This window comes from Dermacentor silvarum, chromosome 11 (assembly GCF_013339745.2).
Source record: "Dermacentor silvarum isolate Dsil-2018 chromosome 11, BIME_Dsil_1.4, whole genome shotgun sequence".
In the NCBI taxonomy this organism is placed as follows: Eukaryota; Metazoa; Arthropoda; class Arachnida; order Ixodida; family Ixodidae; genus Dermacentor; species Dermacentor silvarum.
The window spans coordinates 82,726,563-82,739,062 of record NC_051164.1 but is presented as its reverse complement, the minus strand read 5'-3'; the positions used below and the strand labels follow the sequence as shown (position 1 = coordinate 82,739,062).

At 42.2% G+C, this 12,500-nt stretch overlaps 1 protein-coding gene across 2 annotated transcripts in view; it reads left to right on the top strand.

The window, feature by feature from the left end:
* The window catches only part of LOC119432708 (ATP-binding cassette sub-family G member 8), a 52,302-nt gene that overhangs the window by 17,018 nt on the left and 22,784 nt on the right, over positions 1–12,500 (top strand). The window contains exons 8-14 of one of the 2 annotated variants that reach the window (XM_049659234.1): positions 513–630; positions 1,801–1,953; positions 3,821–3,937; positions 4,580–4,763; positions 5,782–5,990; positions 6,970–7,046; positions 8,968–9,378. The exons of the other annotated variant lie outside the window; for it this stretch is intronic. Coding sequence (XP_049515191.1) covers positions 513–630; positions 1,801–1,953; positions 3,821–3,937; positions 4,580–4,763; positions 5,782–5,990; positions 6,970–7,046; positions 8,968–9,378 — 1,269 coding nt within the window. The remainder of the gene's footprint in view (positions 1–512; positions 631–1,800; positions 1,954–3,820; positions 3,938–4,579; positions 4,764–5,781; positions 5,991–6,969; positions 7,047–8,967; positions 9,379–12,500) is intronic. 2 annotated transcript variants of the gene reach the window in all.

Sequence of the window (12,500 nt, the reverse complement as noted above, 5' to 3'; positions counted from 1 at the left end):
GTGCAACATGGGCCCATATAAAAATTGTGGCAAAAGAGTTTCACCTTTAGGTTAGTCTTTCACATGGAAGTAAAATACAGGGTCATTTTTTTGCACGTGTGTGAATTGTAGTTCTTATGGATGACCTTGTCCATATTATGTCTGCTAGCAATGCTGCTAAGATGGCAGAATAGTAGAAAAATTCGGTCACTTAAGTATCCTTACGTGACTTGAATATTATTACTTCTCTAATGAATTGTTTGCAAAAACATTTTGTCTTCTCTAATTAATTGGTTACGTCCATGATACGTGACGTCATACATTGTCACATGTCCTTCACAACTCTACCTTAATCCACCTTGCTCTAATTTGTACCAACCTTAATCCACCTTGCCCTAATTTGTGCCAACTTTAATCCACCTTAATCCACGCTGATGATGATTTTTGGTATCACTCGTTGAGGACAATGCCGGCTTTTGTGCCTCATGGGACAAGTAATGTTTTCGCATTAATAATTGGCATGTCCCATACAGATCAACGCTCTTCTCGAAGACCTCGGCCTTGGCCAGCTGAAGCACACACGAATCCGAGACCTCACCGAATCCGAAGCCAGGCGACTCAACGTTGGCTCTCAGCTACTTCTTGACACTGGTCAGTGCATCAAATATTTGTGGTAGCAATAAATCATTTTCGTATTATATTGATCATCAAGCTGCAATATTACAGTCTGTTTTCATTTCATGGTAAACATGGAAGGAAACAGACAAATAATAGAAGATGCACAACTGTATAAGCACCTGCACCGCCTGTGGCCCGCGCTGCACCCGTCGCCCGGCTGCCCGTGGTGCGAGCACGAACGGGCTGATATGGCCCATATACTTTGGGAATGTCAACGCCCTGAAGAAGAAGGACCAAGAGGAAGGGGGAAGATAACAGCAGGACCTTCTGAAGCGGGGCGCCTCGCTGAGAGATGGCAAGCCGCCCTGCTCAGCGAGGCACCCGAGGACCAGGAGTGGGCCGTCCAGCGGGCCAGGGCCATTGCCGAGGATCTCGAAAGATTTTTCTCCGGTGATGGACCCCTGGCAGCCTAGCCCCGGGCACCAACAGCCTTAACCGCTGGACAAATAAAGTTTATTCCTATCCTATCCTAACTGTATAAGTGAGGCTTGTCCTCTGCGGAGAGACTTTGGGCTGATACACACTGGCGATTGATCAGTGGGCGACTGACCCAAAACAGTCGCTCTTCGACCCAAGCGACCTCTGTGAGTCGCCAGTGTGAATGAGCCCTTATTGTTTGTTCTTTTACAGTAGCTGCTTCTGTGCTGTTTATATGAAGGGACTGCCTTTCATTTCTTTGCCAGAAGTTAATCACACTTTCAGCAGCGCAAATCAATCATGACTGTGATTCTATGCAATGATCATTGTGCACCGAATATAGCCAATGACAGTGATGAAGTATCTTAAACCATTGGAATCGTCATTAGTGTTCTATAGCATGACCCAGTATGAAACAACACGTGAGGTCATTTCCCGCGTGCAATCTATGCAACCCACCTATCCACCATACAACTGGACTCCATGCGAGTCAATCCCACGAGCCTGGGCTAAACTGTCAGCGCAACTGGACATTCATTGACATTCACTAGCACCATCTGTTCTCATACACTCTAACTGCTTACAGCACTTGCCACAGCCTTACGCGTTGCATTTCAAGTCTGGGTGCAATGTTGTCTGGTGATGATATCTGCCGCTAATAACACACTTATCAAGCGCAGTGATGTTTATATCGTTTACGCGGCAACTTCTCGTTTCTTAATGCAGATGTGGTATTGCTAGACCAGCCCATCTCTGGCATGGACATCCTCGACAGCTTCTTCCTCATCGACTACGTCCGACAGTGGGCCGCCAGGGGTCGCATCGTCATCATGACCATCCACCCACCCACCTACGAGATCTTCACCATGATGACACGAGGTAGATCTGCAGTATAGAGCCGTGTAACTGTCTGCAGAGAATGCGGTAATATAAGCTGCCAACTGTGTTGGCTAATGGGCAAAGAAAGTTGACCACCCCGCTGCATCACATGCACAGATAAGGCTGCAGGTATGATTGAAGCAGTTAGATCCTGCTGCACAAGTTTTATTGAAATATTGCATGTCATCAGACTTTCCTGTCTGAATTAATGTTACTCATGGCGACGTACATCCAAGAATGGATAGTCAGTAAATTATTCTGCTCTTGTTGCCTAAAACCCAGCTAGAAGTTTTATCTGTTAATGTTCAGTTGCAGAAAAAAAAGGGTCTTTATTTTGTGGGGCAACCAGCCTTGTACAAAAAAAATTTAAATAGAAACCCAAAACTATTGAATGCCAGGCACTCCTGTTTCAATGGTACATACTACAAAGAATACCAAAGAAAGGGGACTTACTGGTACTGCCAATGCAAATTAGTTTTTACTTTCAGAAGATGAACAAATCAGAATAAATAATTTATTCAAAGTCCTCTGACTTCACAATATTTTCAAGACTAGAATGCTATAACACAATGCTGGCGTTAACACACACAGTATGCGGGAACATTTCATTGAGAGTGTAGGATACAATTGTGATGTTTTATATGGCATAGTCCAAATCACCAATGTGGGTAAAGTTGCTGGACTTTATATGTTTGAAGAGAGAGAGAGCTCAACTTCACTTAAAAACAGCCTCTTTGCCCGACTTTTAACATGGCCACATTAGTAAAATGTGGCTAATATGGTTTTACAAGATTATTCGTACTTGAAGTGCCAACAACAAAGTGCACAATAAAACAAAAAGAAGCACTCTTATGCACCATTTACAGCAATGCCCATTTTGTTTACGTACACACTGGCTGTCTGTAGTAGCCTTGCAACTTGAACTTTGGGCCTGATCAGTCATAGTGAGCATTCAGTCTGTCCATGCACCAGACTTGGTGTAAATATGAAGTCTTCCTTCAATGTCACTATAACTTTTCGTTACCATGTCAGGTTTGTCTTGCAATGTATGCTCATTTTTAAGTTTTACTAGAATTTTTAAAATTCGCTTGCAGGCAGGTACCATAATTCTCATCGTTAAGCTGGGTTATTTGAAGAGGCTGACATTAGTAGCACGAGAAATCAACACATATATTCAACTAATTAATAAAAATTGACTAATTCACTTCTTAGTTAATTACTTTACAACACATATTGCAATTTACGAATTGTAGCCAGTGAGATTGGAAGATGCATCCACTTGAAATGAATTTCCAGGATGACACCAGTTTCGAGATATTTCCCAAAGTGTGGGACGAAATACATGGGCATCCCATTTACTTTTGTGCTTTAATGTATAAAACGACATTTTTAGTAAAAAAGCAAGTGGAACAACAGTGCATTTCTACGGCGAGGCTGATGGCGCATATCTCCAAACTGATGTCATTCTGGAAATTCATTCGAAGTGGATACGCCTGAGAAGCTCACAGGCTACAATTAGTAAATTTCAATGTGTCGTAAAGTAATAAACCAAGGAGTTAATTAGTGGATTTCTTTTAATTAGTTGAATATGTGTTTCGATTTCTCGTGCTACTAATGTCCGCCTCATCGAATAACCCAGCTAAATGATTAGAATTATGCTACCTGCCACAGGCGATTTCTAAAAATTCTGTAAAACTTCAAAATGAACACCCGGTATATACATTGCATGCAGTATTACAACTAGTACCAATTGCGAACTGTAGTTCTGTGACGCAAGCAGCCATCAATATTTAGATGGGTATTAAGTGCTTTCATAGTCTGCATCCAGCCAAGTGACTATCACCATCTTCTCTTTTTCTTATTCCAGTGGCCATCATATCGACGGGTCGCATGGTGTACCATGGCAAGCGACGTGACCTGCTCCCCTACTTCTCCTACATTGACTTCCCTTGCCCGGCTTTCAAGAACCCCTCCGACTACTACCGTAAGCCTACGTTGCTTCCCAATATTGAAATATATGCCTCTGAAAACTGGCGCCAATGAAAGCTAATGGTGCACAAGGTCACAGGCAGTCGGTGCACGAGCTTTGAATGAGCACGGTGTGCACATCCTTTCTTCTGGGGACAATCATAACACCTACCTTCATCTTTCTCATTCACAATTTTGCTTGTATTTGAATTTTGCATGTATGTGCCTTTCAGTAGGGGAGTGTGAATAGTAAATTTCAAAACTGAATCAAATATGAATCAAATAGCGTCAGAAGCAAAACGACTTGAATATAGAATACTTTTCAAATAGTTCTAGAATGAGGAACTGCCATCCTCACAATTATTATGAAACGGTCTTCACATACCAATATATCCACAACATCACTAAATTTCTGTCATACTGCACATTTTGAAGCACGTTTTATTAAAAGCACAAATTAAGCACTAGGAGCACATAAGCTCCTCCAGCAACTGTGACTGTGCTGGGTGTACTGTGCAGACCTGCGCCTTTTTTTGCATACTCAGGACTCATTGATGAGTCCTGAGTGTGGAAGAATGGAAGGAAAGAGGGAAGAAAGGGCAAGGCACATCACAGAGGCTAAAGAAAAAAAATTAAAAATATACCTTGCGTACCGCAGTCGACCTGGTGACGCTGGACAACCTGTCTCCAGAGGCGATGCTCGAGTCCAGCCAGCGAGTCGAGAACCTGGTCGAGGTGTTCCGGCGCCGACAAGTGGCGCTCTCCGATCCGGGTCCCCCGGGCAATGCGCCCATGGATGTCTACAGGGCGGGATTCTTTGGACAGATGCTGGCCCTCTGGATGTGAGTGCCCGCTTTCATAATCACAATCTTTCTATGATCTCCCACTCTCTGACCTTTATGAAAACCCTTGTTAACTTTTCTGTGAAATGTACCATCCTTAATGCTTCAGATGATTTTGCAAATACAATCTATAAAACATTGTCCAAAAAAATTTTTTGTGTGAAAAAGATGTTTAATTACTACGCATGCACATCAGCACTAGAGTGACAAAGATTGCTGCCTATATTAGTCCACAAGAGTCACTTGAATGCTTAACTGTGTCATCACATTGCTGAGGCAATCACCTTCACATACTATAGACTCGTACCACTTTCGAATTAATTGCAAGTGCTTCTAAAGCCATGGACAATAAATAATTCCAACTGCACCCCTTTAGCTTCTCAAACACTTGTTTATATTGTAAATGTGCATGAACAATCGAAAATTTTTAATTCAAGTTGAATATAATATTGGGTCAAAACGAATTATTCAATTTAAGAATTTAATATTCAAATTTGCATGGTGTAATCTTTGCTCTTACACAATTTAGGATTGGATACATACTCCAGTAACTTGCATCATGCAGTCATGTAACAATTCTTGTCAGTTTTAGTCCTTCATATCAGTCGCTGGCACGGCACCAAGCCTTTGTTATTGGCAGTATTGGTCACTTGCTGGACAGAAAAATACATTTTTGGGCTTCACGTGCCAAGACCACAATCTGAATAATTTTGCCCACCTGGGGTTCTCTAGCATACATGCTCCTAAATCTAAGTACATGAGCATTTTCGCATTTTGCCTCCGTCAAAACATTGTCCCTGCTGCTTGGAACAAACCAACAACCTTGACCTCAGCAGTGCAATGCATAGCCACTAGCTATAACAACTAGCCATAGTGACTAAACTACCATGACGGGTGGCCACTTGATACCATGGGTAATGCTGATCAGAAATAAAACTATAATAGAATCTAAGGCAAAGAATCATTACATAATATGGACTCTGGTGTTCTCACTTGTTTTTTTTTTGTCTTTGCACAGACGGGCACTGATCTACACTTTCCCATACAACGTGGTACACTTCTTTCGTCGTCTGTTCCTTGCCGCCTTCATCTCCGTTCTTCTGGGAGCCATCTTCTGGAATGTAAGGGCAGGGCTCGACCAGGAGCACGTCTTGGATCGGCTCGGCTTTCACTATGCTCTCCTTGGCCTCTGCCTCTGGCCACTTCTACTTGGTGATATCACAGACGGTAAGAAGTCAGTGCTCAAGTAGCCTATCCTGATGCTATGTAGCAGGCATGGCATTATCACAAAGCATTTCTTGTTCAGGTTATTACTACTACTGAGCCTCTATTTAGTACAATTTTCATTTGGATGTTGAACATGGCAGCAGGTTTATACCCATACTGATATTTTGGGCTTGAAACTGTAGAATTAAAAGTATCTGAGAAACACGTTTGGTTATACATGGTTATCTGTTTTAATAGGAACAGACCTATAGGTCTCCTGTAGTAGATATCTCAATTTTACCACATACGTGCTATACAAATTACAGAGTGATGTTAGCTTATTAATAAACAAAACCCCACTTGTTACCTTTCAATTAGTGAAGTTAGGTTGATGGTGTTAGGATTGCAATTAGTAAGGTTAGTGAACTTTAGAGCACATGTTTAAAGTTGGAAATTGATAGGTCAATGGTAAAAAGCAATTTTATAACAAAATCCATTGTTTAGCAATCTGTGGCGAAATGCATTGGCACTCCAGTTAACACCTTTGATAATACAGAAAATAGACTGCTTGCAAGTATAAACTGGATAATCAATGCATTTCACCACAAATATCCAAACTAGTGCTAACCACAGAAGTTATTGCTGAATTGATATGTTACATCATTACTGTACTGATTCAATTCCATAATTAGGACATGTACTCTAATAGGATCAATTACCTTCATTAATGGCATTTTGTTAGCTAATATCACTTTGCAATTTGTTTTGCAGGTAGTGTGCACCTCTTCAAGTAGCACTGCTGATGTGACAGAATTGCAATATCTACCATGGGAGATCTTTATTGAACATGTTTACATTAAAACAGATCACTTGGCATACTACGGTACTATATGTGGCTCTCAGAGAGCAGCATCATGATGGAAAAGAAAAATATTTGCTTATAGTAACAACTGCATACGTCCATCACCTACAGCTCAGACCAATGTCTTTCTCATTCTAGTTTGGCGAGAAAAGGTGTATGTGTCACGAGATATCAACGAAAGGTTGTACAATGGCATTGCATACATCATATCAAAGGTAAGATATGAGTTGTTTCATTTTCTTTTTATCAGCTTTGACAATTTTAAGTTGTCAAAGGTGGTAAAATCTCGCTCCTCGAGCACTGTAGCCTGCATCATTGCGTAACTTCACATGTATGCCTACTATGGCTGCAGGGACAAACTTTACCGTACTGTTGCTTGAATTTTACATTTGATCACACAGTTGACGATTTCAAATACTCGAAAACTACTCGAAAAATATTCGTACTTCAAAGAGCGACTCGAACAGGATGATATTCAATTTGTTATTTGAAATTTTGAATATTTGTAAACCCCATGTGCTTCCCATTTACACCATGATGCCTATTAAACTGCTATGTTCAAAGTCCACAAGCAATGGTTTGCATGTATCTTACCTTCGTGCCTGTCACGGAGATCTCAGTTGGCAACAAATATGTCAACTGCTCCATTCAACAAGGCAGACGGGTTCCTGCCTGCTCCACAACATGCCTGCAAACTATTTAATTTTAATCAACGCTGCACTAAAACTCCCTGGACAAAGAACAGACTAATCCACTTTTGCCTTCCTGCCACAAACTTCATCAATGTTCATCCACAGCTCACGTATACTGCATTCTGACAGTTGTGGCCGTCCCAGTGCTCTGCAACTTTCTCGCTGAATTCTGTAGCGATATTGACTGCTCTGCATTTAAATGAACGCTTCACTAAAATTCTCTATGCAACACCTTGGTTATCCTTTACTTTGCCACGTTGTTGCTCACCAACACCTGAACTCAATGTGCAGCTGAACTGAAGCCTCCAAGTGACCTGGGCCATCTTTAATACTATTTCACCAACTATATTAATGAGCGAAGTGCTGATCCATACAAATTCAGTTGATAATATTCTATATTTCATTGACACAATTGCTGAAGTTCTTAATTTACAGCATTCCGAAAGACATGGCAACTACTTTGTGCATTACAGTAAATGCCCGTTAAGACGAACTTGGTTCAGTTTCATTTTTGGATGCGAGAAACAATGAGTTAACAAAATGTTTCTGGTTTGCCACATACTCTAGGCAAAAAAAAAAACGAAGTCTGCTTAACATGATCCTCTAACATGGTTAACCTAAACTATTGCATACACCACTAAAATGTCTGCTGCTCAAATCTACTATAGGTAACGAGATGCAAATGATGTTTCTGTGGACATAAACGGCAAATTGGCAGCATCGATAATGACATGCAGATTAGCAAGGCTGATACCATAAAATTAATCATTGAGGAAGTCCTCAAGGTGCCTTTGCAGGCTGATAACTATAGCTAGTACACTGCCCAGGAAGTGCAAGAAACAGCGGTGTACACACGTGATGCAGCCGATAACGCCCTGAATACTCGGGCACATTTCCTTTTCAACTGAATAATGTCTGAGCAAGATAGGTGAAATAGCTTTTGTGACAGCGCACAAGTTAGCACAGTGCCAGCAAGCAAGAATCATTCAATTGCTTAAGAGGGCATAGTATCTTGCATCTTACAAATTCAGTAAGTGTCTTTTTTGCATATGCCATTCGTGTTAACGTTGTTTCATTTATTTTGTGCTGCGGATATTTAGGTACATTATAAATGGTACACTTCGGGTCTTGCAAATCACTTATTCTGTTCACATGAACTTTGGTAATATATAAGCACATTCTCACACTCCTTTTGAGTTCATGTTCATGGGTGTCTACTGTAGTTTCTGCCTCCTCTGTAATTAGTTGGCAACCTTATCAGTTAACAAGCAACATCCTGAATCTCTCTACGTATGAAGATTATGGCATTCCATACTTTGATTCATAAACTGTGGTGCTGCAAGTCCACAGATCTCCTGCTGTCCACAGAGGGCCACTGCAATCACTAAAGCACACAAGTTCCCACATGCTCCATATAAGCCACTAAAATATATTCACTTTGCAGCTCACGTACAGCCTTCCGACAGCTGCGGCCATAGCGGCAGCGTACGTGTTTCCCGCCTACTCCATGACGGGTCTGCCTCAGCGCGAGGAGACGCGCAACTTTGGCCCCTACATGGGCTACACGCTGCTCTACCTGCTGACCGCGCGGGCCATCGCCATGACATCGGCATGGACCTTTCCAACCCGGCAGCGTGCGGCCGCCTTTCTGGGCCTGGTGATGCTGGTGTTCTGCCTGAGCGGCGGCTACGCTGTCCACCTCATGGACCTGTCTCTGGTCACCTCGTGGCTGCAGTGGGTGTCTCCGCTGCGCTGGACACTCGAGCAGCTCGCCATGGTCGAGTTTGCCGGTGGGGCGACGCCCATGTACGACTGCCCCCGGGGTCCGGTGGTCCTACAGGAGAATGGCATCCAGGTGAGCGGACAAAGGGAGACGATTGATTGTACGCCACGCTGGAAAAGACAACGTTGCAGTTACTAAGAACTAAAGCTTGATGATCCAGCCATCTGAACTCTGTATTCTGCGATGCAATGGAGCTGATCATGCGTCGAGAGACAGTGTGAAATGTGTGATTAGCCGCTAACGTTCGCTCCTGTAGCCCTTCAAGAAAAAAGAATGTTTTCCAGCACTCCACCACAGGAAAAAAATTACCTGAAGACTATGCGCTTGCATTATCTCATTTCATTCATTGATATTGCTCACTGTACAGTTTACACCACTCGTAAAGCAAATGCCTGGTTAGTATTCATATTCAACAATTAATTGCAGCTGACATGTATGTGATGAAACCTGTAAATTATTTTTTATGCATTTTAGAAAAGTAGGATTGCAGTATCTAAAGAAATTCAATTATAGATAAGTTTTGATTCTGTAACTCGGCCAATAAAAAGCAATATCACAATTCTGCAAGCTGTACCCAATAACATATCTAAAGCGGATAAAATAGTTCTACTATTACACATTGCTCTGAAATATACGACTAATTTATGAGGATTTTGCAAAGCCCTTGTTTATTTGTTGCTACAATTTATTGCTACATAAGCAATAAATTCATTTATCAGATTTGTCCACTTCAGATGTTCTAACAGATGCAGTTTACCGAACTGTGATATCTGTTCTTGGTGAAGAAGTATGGATTCACAAACTTCATGAGTCTATTTCTTTTTTTTGAACTTACCAATTTTCATCAATTTTTTTTTTAACTCTGAGGTTACTAATCAAAATTTGCCTGCCTACAGTTGCTACTATTTAACTTTCTCACTGAAATGCCACAAGTTTCTTTTAAACCGATGCAGTGGTTGTCTTGTAAAATCATTTCTGCATTTTACAGGTGCATTTGAATAGGACAATAGGAGTTGGCTCCGAGCCACAGCTTTCTGTTACGGAATTGAACTTTCTTATAAGGCCAAGGCACTATCTATGTGTTAAGGTTGGGACGGATGCAGAATACAAAGCATCTTCCAGTTATTGTCAGATCAACTCTACAAAGCTCCTGCCGGTTTGGTGTCAATCATAAAAGAGCACCAATCGTCACTTTCTCGCCATCTGTAGTACAGTCTAAACTTTATTTAACCCTGTTCATTACATTAGAGAGAATGCTTAGCAAGCATGTCACTTTGTAGCCACTTGTGTTACGGTTTTCTGTAAGCCCGAAAGACCTTTAGTTAGACACAGCCTATCTGTGCTCCCACAGTTAGTTAGTCCACATGTGTGACACCATAAGGTACTCTTGTCATGATTGAAATTCTCATTTGTCACACTACTCATGATGAATAAACAGGGTGCATCTAAGCTGCTCTTGTTACATCTTGCCTGCTGAGGAAAGAGAGGTTAAGCGTAGAGATGCCTTTCTAACATTTGGCGGTTAGTGCTACAAAAACTTTGTTTCTCTCTCGTTTACCTCACGGTGTCCATTCTTGCAGGTCAAAGCGATATGCGGCATCGGACGGATAATCATGCCCTAGCCCTGTTTCGGCTGCACCGCGAGTGGCCCACTGCGCAGCCCATCCTGATCGTGCTTGCCGTTCATGCTGTGTTCGCCATCGCGTCGATAATCTACATTGCACTGAAGATGAGGGGCCCTGGAGCCTCCCCAGAGTGCCGACAAGACGCGGTGAAGTGCAGCATTGACACAAGAACCCCTCCTATGAACTAGTTCACTTGCCTGCATCGACTATGAATAGTGCCCGGTTGCTGCGACTCGAAATGCTTTCTCTGGACTGTGTGGCATCCTATAGTGCAATCTTTTTTCGGAATACTGATCATGACAAGGAGCTGGCCCATTCACATGGGCTTTGCGAGTCAAGTTTGCTCATTGCAGTGGGCACGAAGAAGAGACAAAATGACAGACCGCTTTATCCATGCTAGCGGGAACAAAGTGGCACATCTAACGGGATTACATGTGCAGATGAGAACAGTGACACTCCTATGTGGCAGTAAGACTGTTCTCTATGCCACAAATTTGAACACAGCTGCCTTTGCCATCCATCGGCATCCTCTGCATCAGCTGTCATCAACTGCTAACCAACGACTCCAAAACGCTTTGCTGCTTTACGTGAGCTGTGCCGCTTGTCACAACACTTCAGGCTGAAGTTTATAACGGTGCATGAAGTGCTTTTGAAGCTTTATCATGTTCAGCTTTGCAGTCTTCCACCCAACAGCGCACGCTTGTTGCAGCAATCTCACTTTACAGTTAAACCAGGGAATATATTTTTGGCATGCTTAATGCTTCAGACTTACCATCTTTGGCAAGAAGCCTCAGCTTATGCTGCGAATACCATCAATTTCAACAGCATGTGCGCGTTTCTTCTACCTCTACTGAATTTTCTCTGACGTCCCTCAGATCCTGTGGCGTGCATAACGTATCTTGTTCTTCAAGAACTGCAGCCGCCCATCCAATGCCACACTAGGCCTGCAGTTTACCAGACAACTGGTAAATGACATCACAGTCTACCAAGTGAAAGAAAAGAATTAACAAGCTTTGCGGGACTTAGTTGATCTACCACAAAGTCGCATTCAGACCAGGGTGTCTCCTACAACATGGATGTTATACACCTGCGTGTGTTAGTTGTTTAATGGTACCGCTACAATTTTTGCATGCTAGGATAACTTGTCACTGAAGTAGATTTACTCAGGGTTGCATCCTTTTTTTTCCCAACACAGACCTCTACCATATCAGTGTCTGCATAACCTATCACTACGTATCTGCTTCCGCTTCCAGCGGGATGTGCTCCTATGTATGTGAACGACCAAGGGCAAGTTTTCCTGCACAGTACTGTTTGATATAAAAGCTGTTAATACTATAGTCTTCCACGCTGATGGTCGATATAAATTGAAACCAGTAGAAATGAAGAAACAGTAATCGAATTCTCTCACAACAAGCAATTCCATCTATGTTAATACGTCGCTAAGTTTTACTTTCTCGGAACTATTCACTGCTCAGTTTCAAGCCAGTCATACAGTGTTTAGGTTATTCAGAAATTTTATTGTGATTTTGTGCATGCAGAGTTTGCCATTAGCTTTGTAACCAACAATGC